The following is a 21,256-nucleotide window of genomic DNA, read 5'->3' as shown; positions in this document are numbered from 1 at the left end:
GGACTTGAGCAGACCAAAACATTCTCTGCCAAAAGTAACACTATTATATGGATACATTGGATCAGTGCCTAGGTGGGATGATTAAAGTGGCTTGAATCTCAATCAATTACTGAATAAGTACTTTTTATATTAAAACTGCATGATTTTCTTCGCCTTGAAACCCACTGAAACCAAATCTAAATAGAAGGAGCCCACTTTTCATTCTTCAGTGATAAGCTTTGAAACTCCCAGAATGAGAGGTGCAGACAGGAATATTAAGCAGTAAAGCAATGTGTCTGATCCGTGGGGCTTCCAATTTCCTGGCTGTTATAACAAATAGGAAATCAGAACCACTGCAAATAGGATGTGTACCTTGTTCTACGATCCATCAGCACAGTTCTATAAGGAGGATGGAAGTGCAAAGCACGGAAGTAGTTTTAGTTTAAGTGATAAAATTTTATGTAAGAATTCAGAGGTTATTACAATAGTCATTAATATAAAGAAATTTCTAAAATCATTTGACTTTTTAAACATGAGGTGCTTCAATTTTCCTGATTTTATTGCAGCTGACATTTCACAGAGAAATGGTGATTTGGAAGCTAAAACATATTCAAAGGTTTTCTCCTTTGCTTTTGTCAACTTCTGGAAAAAAAATATTATGAGTTTATTAAAGGCCAGAACAAAGTTAACGAACCCACTGTGTTACTTTTAAATAATCCATCATTTTTAAATAATAATTCTCTGACTGACAAAGCAGTCATTATTTAATTGAATGTTCATATGTTACCTCATTTTGGTTTCTGTGTAACATAGTACTGTATATTTGGACTAATTCTCTGTTGCTGAGAAAGCAGAAGAATTGGTGCGGTAAGGGAGAATTTTTTTGATTAATTTGGCTGCATTTCACAAAAATCAAATGAAAATATGTAATGAAAAGAATTGAATCTATATATATCCTGTTAGTAGTGGTAGTCTGTGGTTAAATCCAAGAGATATTGAATACTATATACTTTGCTGATTTTAGATGGCTAACCATTTCTTTTGGGTGGTGGGGTGGAGTTACTTCTCTACCAAAGGAGGTGTAAGGTGCTCCTTCCCTCTGCTAGCCTGCAGGTCACCCTTGGGCAAGGTGTAGCACCCCCTCCCCGGATCAGGGTCACCTGAAGCCATGGGAGCAGGTGGTGGATGGTCGTATGAGCAGCTGGTGCAGATCACAAGTCCTGGTTATGTGACCACTGACGCCAGGCAGACAATCTCTGAAGAGTGTTGATAATGGTTGGGGTCACCCATCTTGTAAAGGCATTGGCCAGAAGAAGAAAGTGGCAAAACACTTTTGCTAAAAAGTTTGGCGCGCACAATCATGGTCATGAGACCATGATCGCCCATATCATACGACACGGTACATGATGATGATGATGAGCCATTTCTAATGGGATTGTGGGTGTAGCTAACTATTGAACACTTCGCTCTGTTGGCACACAGTAATCACAGGAAAATGAGCATGCACAGATCACAGGGCCTGTCCATGCATTTACATAGCTTTAATTAACAATATTCTAGGAAGCAACTGAGGGACACAAGTTAAAATCTCCTTACATTTGTTCCACTCTAGAAACAGATGCAGTGACTTCAGTTGAATTCCATACATTTTCATGCTTAATCTTCCAACAGGCCTTGAGGCAGGAATGATAGCGGCTCTCATCTGAAACAGGCAACACTTGACCCTACGTTAAAAGGAGGGCAAGTTGCCTCTATTACAAGGTGGGACTGATCTTATGCTTTGATAATGTTGGCTTCAGTTCACATCTTTCAAATTTCTGTTGTTGTCAGGCAGGGTATTTTGGCAAAAAAATATTATTTTCGTATAACTGAGTTATTATTAAAGAATTCAATTTACCACCAGTGGTGAGAAGATTATTTTAAAAAATAAGATGCTAGATTAATCTGCATTTGAAAATGTAATGATTAATCAGAATCAATCAGCATAGCTTTGTCAGGGCAGTATCCTGAATGATTAATTTTACTAAATTTTTTGAAGAGGTAACACAAAATGTTTTGATGAGAGCAAGAGTAGCCAATCTAGTCTAGATGGAGGGCAATACACACACACAATGCTGGAGGAACTCAGCAGTACAGGCAGCACCTATGGAGAGGAGAGTGGAATCATCTTTCTGAAAAGGGGAAGGCAGGGGGAGGGATTGGGAAGCATCAGAGAGACATACTGTAATGATCAATAAACCAATTGTTTGGAATCAAATGACCTTGTCTGGTGTCTCAGGGCTGGGCATTCCTGCACCCACAACATTCCCCATCCCGTGCCTCTGGCACTCCTCTGCCACCTGTCCCTCACCCCTCCCGTGGCACTCCACCCTCACCATTCCCAACATCCTTTGCTCCTGCCAGATTCACAAACTCGCTGTCCACTCCACATTGATAAGTACAGTACTGTGTAAAAGTCTTAGGTAACCAACTACTGTATATATACAGTGTGTGCCTTAGACTTTTGAAAAGTACTGCTGTATATATTTTTTAATTAAGTACAGTAGTGCAAAAAGAAATACTGAAGTAGTGTTCATGGGTTTATTGCCCTTTCAGAAATCTGATGATAGAGGGGAAGAAGCTGTATCAAAAATGTTGAGTGTATAACTTCAGGCACCTCTGCCACCATCTTGATGGTAGCAATGAGAAGAGGGTATGACCTGAGTGATGGGGGTCCTCAATGATGGGTACTGCCTTTTTGAATCATTGCCTTTTGAAGTTGTTATCAGTGCTGGGGAGGCAAGTTATTCTCCCATTCAGCAGCAGAAGCATTAATTTCTCCAACTTTGGTGAGAATGTGTAAAACAACACCAGTCATAACAATGTTGTTATGACTCTTAAAATGGGATTTCAAGCCATTGCCTGAACAATCCCTGGGGTCCCAAGCTGCATTTCCCCTCTGTGATCCCGAACACTTAATGTTTCAATGTTTACATCATTTCTCCAGTTTGTAAAACTTCCTGTATGAATCTTTTAACTGGTCATCTTTGGAAAATAACTCGGGATATATCATCAGTAATATCTGGTTCGGGTTTCTTTCATAGGCCATTAATAGCAAAAAGATTAGTCCTTGCATCACTTCTCATCATACTTCAGAAGAGATAAAGTCACTGGTTAAATCACCGAGCGGATAACAAACAAATCTGCAAATACTGCATGTTAAAGTCTTTAATGGTTTCAACTTGCTGACCAATCATTTTCCACAGCACAAAAACAAAGAGTGGCTCAGGTAGTATTGTGTGCTTTGATCAGGATCTTTTCTACATATACACCGTGGGAATCAATTTTTACAATGTAATTGAATAACTGTAAGAGGCTAATCTGCAAAGTGGCATGAGAAGGGATCGTAACAGACTTTAAATTTTCTCTGCACTGCATTGAATCCCGCAGATCACCGTCAGGTTTTGAGTAATTATAACCACCTGCTTCATGGCATCACATTTACTTATTGCCTCTTCCAGAACCAAACCTTTGATCTTGTTTAATTTATTAAATGATATCTTCTTGGAGACCAAGTGAGCAAAATGGATGTATCAGATGATCTCTCAAAATCTCACTGATTGTTACTGCGCGTTTGTGTTTTGTGGAATCAATCAGCCGGTTATTGGGTATTGTCTTGAATCTCTTGTTGAACGCTCAAGTTCCATGCTGACGGTTCTGTCAGCACCTACCACCAAGTCGCACCTGCCTACACCTCCCCTTCCTGTGCTTTTGACTCTAATTAGACTTGTGAGCTGAGGGGCAGTTTATTTACAATAAATAATCTCTTTTAGTTGTGCTTTATAAAGTTTTGAACTAATTGAGAAATTCAAGGCATAAGGTATCAAACACCAAAGAGGATGCCAGAATAGAAATTACGATTGTTTGGACATCACTGGAGCCTCTGGCATTATGAGATCTGGAGTTTCCAACGTCATGACATCTTAAGGTTCTGTTAAGAACTTTCTACCATTTTTGCCATCTTCCACACTTGAATGTTATATACATAGATCTTATTTGTCATGCACATTCTTTTTAGTCTGCTATAAAACACAGGGTGGCGGGGTAGAGATGCGTCTCAACCAAAGAAGATGTAAGGTGATCTTTCCCTCTGCTGGCCTGCAGGTCAGCCTTGGTAAAGGTGTAGCATCTGCTTAATCCTCCATTCCCCCCCCCCCCCCACCCAATCAGGGTCAAATGAAGTCAAGGGAGCAGGTGGTGGATGGTCGTACGAGCAGCTAGTGCACATCACAAACCCTGGTTATGCGACCACTGACGCCAGGCAGACAATCTCTGAGGCGTATTGATAATGGCTGGGGTCATCCGTCCAGTAAAGACACTGCCCAGTAGAAGACAGTGGGAAACCACTTCTGTAGAAAAAATTGCCAAGAACAATCATGGTCATGGTCATGGAAAGACCCTGATTGCCCACGTCATATAACATGGCACATAACGACAACAATAAAACAAGGATTCAATGTACATTTCTTATCAAAGGATGCATAAGTTAGCAACCTTGAGATTCATCTGTTTACAGGCAAACACAAAACAAGAAACCGGAAAGAACGCAATTAAAAAAAGACTAATACCCAATGCGCAGAGAAAGGCAGGGGAATATAAAACACAAATCATGCAAACAATAAAAGCAGGCACCAGCATTCAGAACAAAAGTGAGTCCATAGGCCCCAAGCCTGGAGCACTCAATGTTCTGCCTCCTTCAACCAAATTCATTGTCCATCCTCGTCTTTACAAGTTCACACATCCAAGCAGAGCACTTACTTGAAGAATAGATAGAACATTGTCAGACAATAATGACTTTCTCAAGGCTGGGATTTATTTGGATTTCTAATGAAAGCTCATGCTATCTTGTTAAATTCCAATACTATATCATTAAATCAATATTTTTAAAATGTTATATCAGAATAAAATATATTTGTGTTATTTTCACAAGAAATAAACATATTCGGGAGAAAGCTTCTGTTTTTGAATATGTTCTCAGGTATACATCTACCCTTTGAAGTACCCAATATCCTCTCTTGTTTCACTTTGACAAAGGAAGTTAATTGAAACATTGAATAGTACAGTTTCATTATATTAGAACCCAAGATAATATTGGTTGATCCAATAAAATTAATAAGACAGATAAGGAAATGCAAAACAAACAGGATGCCAGGGGAAGAGCCACAGAGACAAGAATACTAGACAGTTTAATTTGATTTTCGAGAAATGATGAGTGATTTTAGACAATAGACAATAGACAATAGGTGCAGGAGTAGGCCATTCAGCCCTTTGAGCCAGCACCGCCATTCACTGTGATCATGGCTGATCATCCACAATCAGTACCCTGTTCCTGCCTTCTCCTCATATCCCTTGACTCCACTATCTTTAAGAGCTCTATCTAACTCTTTCTTGAAAGCATCCAGAGAATTGGCCTCCACTGCCTTCTGAGGCAGAGCATTCCATAGATCCACAAATCTCTGGGTGAAAAAGATTTTAAAGGAAAGGTTTGGCAGGAAAGTTACAGTAAGGTGTATCACTATTCAAAGGTGTGTATATATGAATATTACCGCATTATAGGATAGTAAATATATATACAAGTAAAAATGGGAGCTTCTTCACTCAGAGGGTGGTTAGAGTCTGGAACAAGCTACCAGTGGAAGTGGTAGATGTGAGTTTGATTTCAACATTTAAGAGAAATTTAGATAGATACATTTATGGAAAAGGTATGGGGGGCTATGGTCTGGGTGCAGGTCAACGGGACCAGGCAGAATAATAGTTTGGCATGGACTAGATGGGCCAAAGGGCCTGTCTCAGTATTGTAGTATTCTGTGACTCCATAACAATGGTCATTTACATGAATAGATTTATTGACAAGAAGAGGGGGATGTATTGCAATGGATAGCAACTCTTGGCTCTGAAAGGGTTCACTTCTTGCTGCTGTCTGTAAGGAGTTAGTATGGAGCGCTGCGGTACTGTAGTGGTTAGCACAACGCTATTACAGCTTGGAGCGTTCTGAAGTTCAGAGTTCAATTCCAACGGCATCTGTAAGGAGTCTGTATGTCCTTCCTGTGGAATGCGTGGGTCCAAGCGCTCGGGTTTCCTCCCACAGTTCAAAGTCCTACCAGTTAGTAGGTTAATTAGTTATTGTAAATTGTCCCATGATTAGATCAGGGTTATGAGGCTTTCAGGTGTTGCTGGGATAGCGTGGCTTAACGGACTGGAAGGGCCTACTCCACACTGTACCACTAAATAAATAAATAAAAACAGTCTAGTAACATTCTAGTAGGTTATTTATCAACAACATGAAGCTACTTTTCTCCTTACACAAACATTCACATTTGTTTAGCACTGCTCATTTGGAGTGTGATCACTTAAAATGAATTGCTTCTCTCTATCCTGTTCACCCTATGCTTTACCTGGGTAAGTTAAGCAGAGAACTTCCCTCAGAATCTACGTGTGCAGTTATGAAGATCCCTGCTTCAGGAGCAAACGAAGCGCCATCTAGTGGTTGGAAGTACAGCTGTGGGTGTCATGCCCAAATAAGGACTGCGTATTGAAGCTTAAGAAATTTCTCAGCAAATAATGTAAGCTGAGTTGGGTTGTTGGAAGTTCACTTGTACTAATCACAGAAATTTTTACCCAAGTATTTGTCATACAAAAGCTTGAATTTATATTTTCAGAGCAGCACACACAAAATGCTTTAGGGACTCTCCAGGCTAGGCAAGCATCAATGGCAAGGGTTTCCTACCATTTTTATGCCATGAAGACTTACAAATAACCAAAGGGTCTGTTGGCTCCTGGTTGGGAATTCCTGATCTCTGGAAATGAATAAATCAACATTTCAAGCCACGACTCTTCGTCAGAATCATTCATTGCATTAAAATAATCATCAGGAATAATTTCATATTCAGTTATGAGATAGGAGGACTCTTCTTCAAACCACCCAGTCTATACCAGCTACAGGACAACTCCTTTCCTAGTGCAATCTTCCATGAAATCTATTTTCTTCTTCTCATTATCATCAAACACACCCACCTTCCACACGCCTCCCACGCACACAGTCACACACTCAGCTACATCCTATGGAAGATAAACTGAGGTGTGGGAGGAAATCAGATCCTGAGGAAACATGTGCAACCACAAGGAGAGCCTGCAAACTCCACATAGACAGCACCACAGGCCAGAAATGAACCCGGGTTTGTGGGGTGCGAGGCAGATATACTGGTCCACCCTCAAACCTTACACCTCAGAATGTCCCAACACTCTTTGTAAGCTATCAGAGACATATGGGGAACATGGCAGCCACATTTTCTCACTAAGAAGGAGCACAGCCCCCCTCACTCTCAAACCCAATCCCAAAGGAGATGTGTGGGGCTTTTTTTACAATGAATATGTTGGGTGCTGCCTGGGATGGTGGCAACTAAAATAGAGGTTCTTCAATAGACCTAAGAATGTGTAAGAAATGGAAGTGTTTGGACATTGTGTAGCAGAAGGGGTTAGTTTAGTTTGGCATTTGATTTAATTAGTAAAGCACAGCATTGCAAGCTAAAGGGTCTGTTCTGTGCTGTACAGTTTGATGTTCTGTATCCTATTCCACTTGCATCAAGAAACTATGGATTTCAAAGCCTTGTAAATCTGATTAAAGAAAATAGACCTAATAGATCTCTGCAGGAGAGCAGAATACACAAAGCCCCAATGTGATTTGAGCTGAAAATTTGAAGTAACTGCAAATGGCTAGTTGCTGGGTCAGATTTCAATCGTCAGCATTCCGTGATCCCTTCAGTATCAGAGGAATGAAAAAAAAATGGTTGAGCATTTAATGAAAGACCTCTCCCCATAGAAAAATATGACCCTTAACTTACGGTGCCTATCAGTTTAATTGATTGCTCCATTACCCCTGACCTTTCGGGCTCTTAAGACTGTTGCAATGAAGTTCAACGTAAACCCAAGGAACAGCACTTCGTTTTTAATTACTTAACAGCCATATCAAATTCAAAAAGGCATATATTAATTACACGTGATCTTAATAGATACAATCTTAACAAAGAGTCAACAATTTAATTATGGTTAAAACTGGAATGTACAGTAGACAAGGACATTGTATTCAGCTTCAACCTATGCCAGCTTAAATACTATCTGTATGAATTTATTTTCCTGCATACTTTATGAATAAAAATAATAATTTAAAATAAAGAATCAAGTATTTGCTGTTGTAATCAAAATATTTTTATATTTTCCTATTTGAACAACATATAAATTTTGGTTTAAAACCATTGAGCCCATGGACTAAATGAAGTTTGATTTGTATTTTTTGTATGTTTTGGAAATTTATTTAGTTTAGAGATATTATTAACTGGCTGTCAGAATAGAAATCAACTATTGTTAAGGTTCTTTGAGTTGTATTATGTACACTTGCTTGGGATAGTCAGCTCTCGGTAAAAAATTTAATAGTAATATATAGTTTGATATTGCCTCCAAAGCTATTGTCTAACACAACCATTAATGCAATTCCATCAATCAGCACTGATATTTTCACTCCCCCATCCTGTGTGGGTGGAAAGAAATGATTGTTCAGCTGTCTATGCTCATCTGTCACATCATTGAATAACCTGCATTCAAATTACCTTTAAATATGATTCCGTGTAGCCATTAAATTATATAAGTCTTGAATGTACTTGATTTTGATAACTGATTAACTAATATTTTTTAGTAAGCAAATCAACTGATTTTACTGTAAAGTTACCAGCTGTGATTATTACTGATTCATTGTCTGAGGCAGTTTGTGAATATGATTGAGAGGAAATTCTTCTAAGTTAACAAGGAAAGTGCATGATTGATTTAAACAACAAAGAGAGATTCAACATCAGCCTGCTTTGAATAAGTAACTCCCTTTAAATTATAAAGACAGAACATTCAGTGGATATTCAACATATCTCACAGTATTTGTTTTAGACTAGGATTTTTTGAAGATTAATCTAACTTTTCTGCATTGTGTTCTTTGCACAATTAATGATTTGTGTCTTTGGCTGTGGCCTGTCCCAGGCTTCATGACTATGGACTCACTTTTGTTCTGAATGCTATTGTTTACTTCTATTGTTTGCACAACTTGTTTTTATTTTCTCTCTGCACACTGGATGTTTGATGGTCTTTTAATTTTTTTTGTGCTTTTTTGTTTTGTGGCTGCCTGTAAGGAGACGAACCTCAAGGTTGTAAAATGTATATACACTTTGATAATAAATGTACTTTGAACTTGCGTGTTTGTTTTATTTCACTATTCACTTTCGAACAGCAATCTATTCCATTGCACATCCAGCTCAACTGTTTTCTTCTTCTATGCCTTTTTCTTCAACTAGGCTTCACCATCCTTGCATTTGTTGTATATCCTGCATTTCTGTTCTCAAATCTTTGAGGGGCTTAGGAATTGCTAAGTTGTTCCACATCTTCACTCTCAGCAGCCTTCACATTTAGCAGTTCATCTTCCATCTCCAGCAGTGTCGTCACTAAATGAATCTTCTCCTTGTGTGTATATTTCTTCTTTGATCCTGTTGTCCCCTAAATCTCTCCAATTGCTGGTTTGTGTATTTTCCCTTTCTTGCCATCTGCACTTTCCAGTTTATTTGTGTGGTTTATGATGTACGTGATGGGTATTGATATATTGTATTGAATGGAGTTTGTGCAAGATCTCCAGTCAGTACAAGAGAGTGACTCTGACTCTGAAATGTTGGTTACTACCTTTATATTTCTACTGTACACTCTCTCTGATCTCTCATGTTTTACTGAAATAGAATGGAAGCCTATGAAACAACATTTCATCATTTAATTAGGCATACTGCAGCCTCCTGGCTGAACATTGAATGCATTTTACATCACATCCATCAGTAATACTTATTTCAAGGCTACAGCTTTTTTGAAAAGAAGTATTTATGGGATTTGGGTCTCATTGGACATGCAACATTTATTGGTAGTCTGTACTGCCCTTGAGAAGGTAGCGATGAGCTGACTTCACAAACAATTGTGGTTCATCTTTAGAGATACATCGTGGAACCTGCCCTTCCGGCCCACCAAGCTGTCTCCCAGCAACCCACCAAATTGACCCTAGCCTGATTGCAGAACGATTTACAATGATCAATTAACATACTAACTGTAAGTCTTTGGACTCTGGGAGGAAACCAGAGTACCTGGAAGAAACCCAAGTGCACATGGGAAGAATGTACCAACTTTCTAACAGAAGGCTCTGGAACTGAACTCCAAACTCCAATGCCCCGAGCTATAATAGTGTCATACTAACAGCTATGCTACTGTAACATCCTTTGATTGGTAGGGAGTCTTAGGATTTAGATGAAAGGACAGGGATTATGTTTCCAAATCAGACAGTGCAACATTTGGAGGGAATTTGCATTAATGTGCCCTTGTCTTTCTAGGTCTTGTGTCTGAGAGGTGCAATGGTGCATTTTTTTAATATAAGGTTGGTGGATCGGATAACCTGGATGTTTCCAGAGTTCCACTCAACTTTGCAGTTGGAGAATATTCCACTTGTGTCTTAACAAGGGTGACGAGCCTTTGAATTTCAGGAGTCATTCACTGCAGGAATCTCAGCTTCTTATCTGTTTTGTAGACATGATGGCTCTCCAATGAAGTTTCAGGGTAGTGATGCCAACAGTATTGCTATGAAGTGTCAAGGGGAAGTGATAAACGCTTTTTTTGGGGATAATCACGGTCCTTGTTGAGACCTCATGGGACATGAAGTCAGTGATGAGACCTCCTTGAGTCGCTGCATCCTGATTATATTGCCACTGCCTGTAGATCTGCCCTGTGGGTAGGAGTGACCAACACCCAGAGACTTGAGGAATCTGGGACAATGGCTTTGAATTTGACTTACAGGATTAATCAGCGAGACAGCTCTCTTAGTTTAGACATCACTTCGCAGATGACTGTGTAGATTTAGCAAAGTCAACAGTGAGTGCCTTTGTATCTTGTTTTGTAGGGACTCATTTTTTTATACTGCTGAATAGCTTACCTTATGGGTATTCTTACAGATTAATTTTTTCCCCTACAGATATGATTTTTTAATTAACAGAACTTTAATCCCACCAGATCAGCTGTGGAATTTCACCTTTCATCTTCATATCATCTATGTAGGCTGCTGTTCCCCTAGTTCAGTAATTCTAGCTGCTATATCACTGTCTTCCACATTAGTATGCTGTTTGCATCTCCTATAGAATTATCTTCTGTTTATTTGATACATTGTGGTTTGCCTCGCCAATGCTTTTGTCCTGTTAATTTCTCCTGCCTCTACACTCCTAATGCTTCCCCACATTCCTGTTCCTGTATTTGCTTTAAATCTGCAGCACCTCCAACTTTTCCCAGTTCTGATCTGCCTGAAGAATTAAAGGAAAAAGGGGTGTGTGTGTGACTCTCTCACTCCCTCCTCACAGCTGTCTGGTTGTTAAATACAATTAACATTGTTTTTAATTGCCCTTTCCAATATCCAATGCAGTTTAATTTCCAAATTTTCAGAGTTCTTAAAGATTTCCTGCACAGATGTACAAGATAAATGGTTTTTATACCCCATTTAAGATATAAAAATTCTTACAATTAGTAAAAGTACTTCCTGAGAAATTAACACTTCTGTTAAGCTTTACAGCAATTACAATTCACTGAAATTAAAGAGGCTGTATTTGGAATACTCTGAAATATTTTGGTTCATTTGCCATGGGCAGCTGTGACGCCAAGTCTGTATGTATATTTAAGGTAGAGGTTGATAGATTCTTGATTGGTCAGGGCAAAAAGGGAAACGGGGAGAAGGCAGCAGAAAAGGGCCGAGAGGAAAATGTATCAGCCATGATGAAATGGTGGAGCAGACTCGATGGACCAACTGGCCGAATTCTGCTCCTATATTTTCTTTATTCAAGGAAGTACATAATCTAGTTGTTCAGAAGTCCCAGTGGTTCTGCATCTGGTGTTCCTATGCTCCATTCCCATTCACTGGAACCCTACACTCTATGGGCTCCAGTTTCCATATTTACATTAAATTTACCTGGTTCAAAGGAAAATTAATAACTATTTCAAAAAAGAATTATGAGTGTTAGGGAATTAGTAGAAATAACATCCAGCAATCCAGACATCCTGCTCCTCTGGCATCACTATAGCACAAACACACTGGAGTACTTCAGTTCCATTGTTCTCGTCTTGGAGAGCATATGAAGGTTCTTTTCATGGACTTTTGAGATTCCCATATGAGCAGACATTGAGAAACTTTGCTTTCAGGGGAACAATCCTAATAGTCTCATTCCCATGCTCATTTTTTTTGTAAGCTGTCTTCTCTCTCAAGTGCCCATTGTTTCCTCTTTGATTCTTTTTGCTATTAAGCCATACTATGGGATCTTTATAGAAGCAAATTAATCTAATGTGTGTCTGTCATCTGTGGGACAAAGGAGGAAACTGGAGTGCCCGGGGTAAACCTACATGGTCCTGGGGAAAATAAGAAAACTGCACACAGGCAGCACCAAAGGTCAGATCAAAACCAAATCCCTGGAGCCACAAAACAGCAACTAATTCCAGCTCCAATCTAATCAAAGCAAAGATTGATTTATATCTGAACATTAGATGATTAGGAGGCTACAGTTGGAGTTGAAGGAAGAAAGGCAGAGCAGGTTTGAAAGACTGAACTCCCTATTCCTATTTTTCTGTTGTTACGAAGCTGCTTTTAATGCATGTTATTTTGAACTGGCAAAAGCAGATGTATAAAATTTTAAATTAGGATATTGTTCAATGCAGTTTCAAAATTAACAAGACAATACAATTGTTATGAAACATCAAGTGTTCTCCACACAGCATACACAGAGCTGAAATGACCAGAAATAAATTTAATGCAATAGACTTTGCACATTTATGACAAAACAAGTTACAATTTACACTGAAGGGTTTTGACTTTATTGCTGGTGCAAAACTGGCTCTCTAGAAAGAATTCTATACATTTATATAAGAGAATATCTATACAATGCTTTGCTACGCTGTCCTAAAGTAAACAAAGTATTTTACAAATATTCAGAAATGAATAAAACACAATGAAAAAAATATAGAATACAAAAGCTTTCTTTGGTTTTACTTTGTAGCATGCCTATCCTGAGAAATTAACGAGATTAATTCCATGCTGGGCTTAATGGCACCAAATTATTTTTTTTAGTCCAGACTGTAAAATAAGGTCTATCATTATAGAACCTTATCAGAACTCCAAATGGTTTTGTGTTTACTCATCAAATAAGTTCAGTGTGTAAATTTAGAAACTCTTTAAATACTAACATAGCTTATTTAAATCAATAATTCATCCAATTCTACTGATACTTTGCTAGATACTTCAATAGATAGAAATTAAAATGCAGACCTCTGCATCTGTAAACTTTTTAACCACATTCATAATTTGATTTGGAACTTTGCTTCAAAGTCACATCTGTTTGTATTTTAAAAATAAAATTACATTGATTGTGACTGTGAGATGCCACAGAGGTTTCTTACTGCTGCAACTAATTTTTGCTGATGATTAGTGAAATAGTGAAGCTGAGCCAACTCTTGCACAAAGCTCTTTCATGTACTTGATAAAACTTTGGTTAGGTGTATTTTCCTTGAGGTTTAACCTGTTTTATAAGGAACTTTCAGTTACAATTTGCAGAATAACCAGATATATTTTTACATTATTACTAATAAAGGCTAGAACTTTCCTGAAATAAATGTTACATTTAGCAAATTAAGTGAGATTAATGTTCGGGAATTCAGCATTTCCTCATTTCAAGCATTGTTTCCATAACAAAACAATCTTAGCTCTCCAGCAAAGTGCAGAATAATGATTCCTTGGTCTTTCCCAAAATGAGTCCAATTGCAACTGCAAAACATTAATCACTATTTCCATATCTAGATTAGCTTTCTTTGTGACAGATATAATGCTGTTAGTTTCAATGCCAAATTCAAGTTGGGATTTTTACAACAGTAGGCCTCTCCCAACTGAATTTAGATCGCTAGGTCATGCTGAGAGTTTCAAACTTAAGTCAACAAAGATAACCATTCTGTTTATTAACTCATTATTTCAATGCTAATATTTACCCAGCTATTCTAATGGGTCAAACCTAAATATTCATATGTTTCTAATTCTTTATTTATCAGGACAGAAATTTCTAAGAGTTAACTGTTTTTATTTATTTAAAAGCTGAAGGGAAGATCCACTTTTGAAATGGTTTCCTGGCATGTACTGGAGAACTGTAATGGTTGTTTAAATGAGATTCCTTTCATTTGGCAATTATTACTATCTTTACTACAGAAATAGAGGCACACATCTACTGATAACACAAGTCCATCTGTCTGTACTTGAGAGGGAAGTACAAAGATGATTTCAGGTTCTTTCTCAAGATTAACAATTTCTCCAGTGATCTTCTGGCCCACAAAGAGCCATTCATGCTCTGTAAAAATAAAATACATAAATAGAAATTACATGTCCACATTTAAAGGTGATACTGTATACAAATTAATCAGCATTAGAAGATGAACCACAATATTCATTGTAAGAATTATGACTCAATTAATCACCACTGTTGCCCCAGACAAGACAGGATTCCAGAATGTCCACTAACTTCTAAAGACAACATATTCTAGGACATTAATCTCTTTCAATCCTTTGCTTCATTCATTTTCTACCTTCAATTTTATTTTTACATTAGTTCAATTTGTTCAGTGTTGAACTGCAGCATTGCAAAAATGTAACTGAGGAACATAGAACTTTGTCTTAACAGAAAATTATCAACAAGTGGTTGCAGCTTGAAAATGGAACTCAGAAAAAAATAAATACATGATGTGAAATCAATAAATTGATTATATATAGTAGATGGATGTTTGTATCGAAACTGATCAGTTTTGATGGAAGGTTATCCATCTCATCGTTTTACTTTCCTCAAAGACTGCCTGAACATCATGGGCCTCCAATATTTCTCATTTCGGTTTTACGTTTCAACCCTGAAAAACATTTCACACCTTCACACGCCACCTTGTCCATATTCTCCTTCATTCTCTCTCTCTGTCTGTCTCCCCTCTCCCTCTCTCTTTCTGTCTCTCTCTCCCCATCTCTCTCTTGCCTTCTCCCTTCCTCTCTCTTTTCCCCCCTCCTCTCCCTCTCTCTCTGACTGTGACTAAAAGAACCCTGGACTTGCACTAACAGAAATGTTTCCTGTGTACTGTTCACCCTCTCCTTTCTCTGCAACTGATGAACAACGTTTGATTTGAAATCTTAGCTCTGTTTCTCTTACCCCAGATGTTGCCTGACCTGCTGAGTTTTACTGTTCTATTTTTGTTTCATATTTCTAGTGTCTGCAGTAATTTGATTTACAAAAGTTCCTGGACTCCCATTCTGTTCTAATTACAAATGAATAGTAAAGAATAATGTTTCACTTTCTCAAGAAAAGCTTTCTGTCATTTGCAGTGTTCTATAGGATCCAAGGTATTTCTGGACACTTTAAAAATACTTGATAACGGGTAAATTTTGTACCAATGGGGGATAAAACACTTCCATTTATGTCTGGTTTGCATTACAGGCATTAAACACAGACATAATTGTATACATGCAAAATGCTAGAAAGGAGATCAAAATAGACGAATTTTAGTCATTTTTGTCAAAGTGAATAATAAGTTTGTTCTCTTAAGAGGCTTACAACCCTCCTGAAATGTTATACAGAAAATTATGTAACTAATGATACACTTATAATCCATTATACCTGAGCATTATCCAATGCACTATTTCATAATGTAACAATCAAATTTGGTACATTTGGGATTGTTTATTTGCAAAATAATTATTGTAATTAGTTTGATTGAGTGGTACAAATGATTATGATATACTATGATAACAGCATTTAGAACATTACCTTCTGCCCAGAGAGCCCAGAAACTCGGTGCCCCCTCTGTTAGTTTGGCTCCCTCTGGAAGTTCAATTTTGAGACAAAACTGCAGTGTCTGAGCTGGTCTTACAACTAATGGACTCTTGTGCACTGAAACAGCAGATTTTGGTAAACGATAACCTTTCTTTGGTTTTATAGGCAAGGAAGAGTCCACAGCATCGACAAAAGTGATTGGCAACTATAGAAAAATGAAATGTAACGAAAATGACAGTTATCACTATAACCAAATGTGAGTTCATAATCTAGTTTTTAAGGCAATTTAACTTTCAATTCAGCATTCAGTTGTTAGTACAGAAAAAGCAGAAATCACAAAGTGCAGAATACACGCGGTCTATAGTAATAAAAAGCTAAATTTGATAATAAATAATTAAATAACTCCAAATTTCAAACACACAGATTGGATTTTATACAAAGAATAATGAAAAAGTCCATGTATGACAAGGTAATACATTACACTATATTTAGAACACTTGCTTTCTTACCAGAATTTGTTTCCAGTAGGATATTTTGCAGGAATAGTTATTGGATCATCCATTCCTATATATTAAGGGTTCCCAACCTGGACACCATGGACTCCTTGCTTAATGGTACAGATCCATGGCATAAAAAAAGGTTGGGAACCCATGCTCTTTATCAAGGGTGTTGCCTGCACATACGCTTAACAATGAAATTGATGCCAAGATGTAAAATAATTTGGGTGGGAAATGTAACTTACCACAGAGACAGTCTTCATTTCCAAATCTAGCACTTTAACTTGGTGATTGTTGGTATCGGCTACATAAAGGACATTCCCATTTTCACCAACACACACATCTCCCGGCTCATTAAAAGTAGCTTGGTTGAAGTCAGGACCGATTACATTGCTGGCTTTACCAGTTCCTGCCAGTGTAGTACACTGTTTCGTTTTTGGATCTATTACTTTGATCTGAGTACAAAACAATTAATATATTATATTTGAATGCCCCATAATCAGAAACATTTAGGTGCTCAGAATTAGAACATACTCTGTTTACATTTTCTTCATTAAGGAACTTAATATTGTAAAAAGTATGTGAATTGCTGTATCCCTTGACAATCATAAAAAATATGCATGTCATTACATAATGAGTTATCTGAGACAACTTCATAATATCAATATATTCAATAGATAGACACTGGTGTATGTTGAACGATCAAAAATTGTTTTTGAAGAGGTTATTAATCTAATGATTTCCCAACATACCCAAGGGTTCACAATCTGGAGTCTACAGACCCCTCAGTTAATGGCAGAGGTCCATGATATAAAAGGGGTTGAGAACCTCTGTTATAAAGCTTAATAATCATTGAGACCCATGAAGTTGCAGTTTCCATTTCCTTTCTATTTTGATGCCAGATTTACAGGGTTATTGTTTCTGAAGCAGTTGTTATAATTCCAGATGACATATTAGATATACATATTAGATATTTTAGATATATATTTAAAACAATGAAAGCACATACTACAAAGAGGTAAACACCATTCAGCCTTATCTTCATAATGCTTGCAAATATGTAAAGCTTATATTTCAAATAAATATTTTGATATAATATTAATACCATTCGTACTGGTGAATGGCTGATACATTTTATCTCAAACCACTAAATTATACCTACCAAAGGAAAATAATTGAAAGAAAATAAATTGATAAAGACATGCCTTGTGATTGTAGGAGTCCGCCACATACAGTAAATTCCGTTTTTTATTCCAAGCTACTCCAAGGGGATGCTGCAACTTCGCATTCATTCCAATACCATCAAGATCTCCGAAAGCAAAGAGATTCTGAGAATTAATAACACATGCTTTATTATAAAATGTTTTGAACAGGTTGAAATGATTTTTAGGATAGAAAAGGGATCTTATTATATTTGTTTTTAATTATTTGGCTAATTTTTCAGGCAGTAGCCTATAATAGACTTTGCACTCTTTATATTTAGCATCGAGAGGTTTTACATTAATCTTAAGGATCTGGCCAATCCCAAGCAGTGGGAACTTCTCAGGATTTTCAGGCACGAGTGCAGTGATCATTAAATAATTTCATTATTGAAAATGTTTTTTTTTAAATTATGCAGAGGAAGGATGACAACTTGTGCTCCTAATTCTAGGGCACACTTAGTTCTGCCAGCAATGAGTGGCTTGTGCCTTCCTTGTCTCTACTCTTTCCCAGTGTTTTCCTAAGGGGCACTGGCACTAGGTCAGTCAACAGTTTTGGAGAAGAGTGTGGAGATCCCTTGCCAAAGTATTAAAGGAATGTGTACTGATCAACCTCAGCTCAACAATTGGAGAATGTGTTATCAATGTACAAATCTAAATTAATCCAAATATTATAATTAATTATTTGTAATCTTGCATTTAATTAGTTCCTCCATCTATCTTTAGTTTTGGTTTCTGTTGCACTGTTTTCTACCCAATCTTTATAATGAACTGGGTGGAGACTGTGCTCTCAGGTGCAAAATTAAATAGAGTGAGGTATCATAGAGTCATAGAACACTACAGCACAGAAACTGGCCCATCTAGTCTGTGCTGAACCATTAATCTGCCTAATCCCATCAACCTGCACCTGGACCATAGCCCTCCATACCACCCCCATCCAAGTACCTATCCAAACTTTTCTTAAATGTTGAAAGTGAACCCGCATCCACCACTTGTGCTGGCAGCTCGTTCCACACTCACCACCCCCTGAATAAAAAAGTCCCCCCTCATGTTTTCCTTAAATGTGTTGCCTTTCATCATTTATCTACTTGTAGTCTCACCCAACATCAGTGGAAGGAGACTTCTGGTATTTACTCTATCTATATCTTTCAAGGTTTTGAAGGCTCAGCACAGATGGACCGGCCATGTGATCCGCATAGATGAGTCCAGAATGCCGCGTCAGTTGTTCTACAGAGAACTGGAGCAGGGCAACCGTGCCCAAGGTCGTCCAAGGAAGAGGTACAAGGACAACCTCAAGTCAAACCTTAAAGTGGGCCAAACTCCAGCCCCGCAATCTTGAACACACTGCTGCTGATTGGTCCAAGTCAACTTCCAAGCCAACTGGCACATGCAGCGCCTCAAGGCAAATCAAGAAAGACACAGGAAGGCGTCCGCTCCTGCCCCAGCAGGCGGTGCTCCTGGCCCCATCTGCAACCGTATCTGCGCTTCGGCCTTCAGCCTCAGAAGTCATATGCGTGCCCATAGACATTGACTGTGCAACACATTCGTCTTCCTCGGACTTCGAGAGACTACTACTACCTCTCATAATTTTGAATACAAGACCTCTCAAATTTCCCTTCAATCTTCTCGGTTCTAGGAAATAAAATCCTAAACCTATTCAGCCTTTCCTTGTAACTCAGGTCCTCAAGTCCTGGCAACATCTTTATAAATTTTCTCTGCACTCTTTCAGTCTTACTCACATCTGTGCTATTGGTAGGTGACCAAAACTTCAAACAATACTCCAAATTAGGCCTCACCAACATCTTACACAATTTAACACAGCATCCCAATCCCTGTACTCAATACATTGATTTATGAAGGCCAATGTGCCAAGAGCTTTCTTTACGACCATATCTACCTGTAATATGACTTTCAAGGAATTATAGATTTGTATTCCCAGATCCCTCTGTTCTACCACACTCCTCTGTACCCTACTGCTCACTGTCTAAGACCTATCCTGGCTGGTCCTTCCAAAGTGCAACATCTCACACCTGTCTTCATGAAATTCAATCTGGCCCTTGTCAGCCCATTTTTCCAGGTGGTCCAGACCCCACTGCAAGCTTTGACAGTCTTCTTCACTGCCCACTACACTCCTAATCTTGGGCTCATCCATAAATTTGCTGATCCAGTTCAGTACATTATCATCCAGGTCATTGATATTGATGATGAACAACAGTGGACCCATCGATCCCTGTACACACCAGTAGTTACAGGTCTCCAGTCTAAGAGGAAACCATCTACTATCACTCTTTGGCTTCTTCCCGCGAAACCAATGTCTAATTCAATTTACTACCTCATCTTGAATGCCAAGTGACTAAACCTTCTTGACCAATCTTCCATGCAGGACTTTGTCAAAGGGCTCGTTAAAATCCATGTACGCAACATCTATTGCGTTGCCTTCATCAATTTTCCTGGCAACCTCCTCAGAAAACTCTCTGCTAGAGCCCATGCATTTTCTGCACTTTCCTCCCACAGGGTCCATGGGTCCTTTTCAGGCCCTGGGGATTTGTCCACCCTAATTTGCCTCAAGACAGCAAGCACCTCCCCCTCTGTAATCCGTATAAGGTCCTTGAAGTTGATGCTGCTTTGTCTCAATTCTATAGACCCCTTGTCTGTCTCCTGTGTAAATACAGATGTAAAAAATCCATTTAAGATCTCTCCCATCTCTTCCGGCTTCTTGCATACATTACCACATTATCACCTCCTTGTTTTTCTTAACTAGGGCCTCAATATCTTTTGAAAACCGAAGTTCCCTAAACCCATTGTCCTTGCCTCATATTCTGACAGGAACAGGTATCTGGAGTTACTTTAAATTACCTATCTTCACTCCTCCAAAATAATGGATTCAAATATCAGACCATTTATATGAATAGTTTGTTTAAAGCATGTGAAGGAAATGCTTTTCAAAAGTATTCACTTACAAAATTGTCCACTAAGAATGCATTAGCAGACTTGCTATCTAGGTGATATGTTTAACATAATTTTCTGTCCATTAACTCAAATACAGTTGAGCAATGATCTTCCATTACCAGATGTACGACTGTGAACAGCGCTAAATGGAATCATGCTGAAAAATAAACTTCACACCCACTTTAGCTTGACAGCATAGGAGAAGATCAGTGAAACTCCCCTTTTCACCATAATCATACTCCAGATCTCCAGAAGATGCAATGAGATAGCAATTGTAATCACATCAGGCCATTTTCAGCACCGATTCTGGCAACAAGGCAAAATGACTACTTTTAACAACCTTCAGCATAAGATTAAGGCTTTCCAAACAATTTGAACAAAGATAGATCACTAAAAGGGTACTTGCTTCAATCTTAGAACATATAACATGCAACAGTACAGCACAGTATAGGCCCTTCTTCAGATTATTGCCGACCATTAAACTTTAAAAGTTCCTTGTATAATTTTTACTGTATAGCACCATAATCCAGCTATAAATATTGGAACTTACTGAATAAAACATGACCACACATTATGGGTAAAATACATAACATACCAACATTGAAATGGATGTCAAAACTGAAATAAGCATTTAATTAATTACTGACTATAACTTTTTTTTTGGTTGTTTTACAATTAATGATTTTGAAACAACCACCATGAG

At 38.1% G+C, this 21,256-nt stretch overlaps 1 protein-coding gene across 1 annotated transcript in view; it reads right to left on the bottom strand.

Moving 5' to 3' along the window:
* Positions 1-12,848: 12,848 nt before the first annotated feature.
* nhlrc2 (NHL repeat containing 2) overlaps positions 12,849-21,256 on the bottom strand; it is an 86,059-nt gene continuing 77,651 nt past the window's right edge. Inside the window, exons 8-11 of the mRNA XM_073027795.1 lie at positions 17,611-17,733; positions 16,651-16,860; positions 15,903-16,113; positions 12,849-14,447 (exon numbers count right to left, since the gene is read on the bottom strand). Of these exons, the coding sequence (XP_072883896.1) occupies positions 14,191-14,447; positions 15,903-16,113; positions 16,651-16,860; positions 17,611-17,733 (801 nt within the window). The 3' untranslated portion in view covers positions 12,849-14,190. The remainder of the gene's footprint in view (positions 14,448-15,902; positions 16,114-16,650; positions 16,861-17,610; positions 17,734-21,256) is intronic.

The sequence above is a fragment of the Hemitrygon akajei genome, chromosome 23 (genome assembly GCF_048418815.1).
Source record: "Hemitrygon akajei chromosome 23, sHemAka1.3, whole genome shotgun sequence".
Classification (NCBI taxonomy): domain Eukaryota; kingdom Metazoa; phylum Chordata; class Chondrichthyes; order Myliobatiformes; family Dasyatidae; genus Hemitrygon; species Hemitrygon akajei.
Note: the sequence above shows the minus strand (reverse complement) of the source record. Positions and strands in the feature narration are given on the sequence as shown.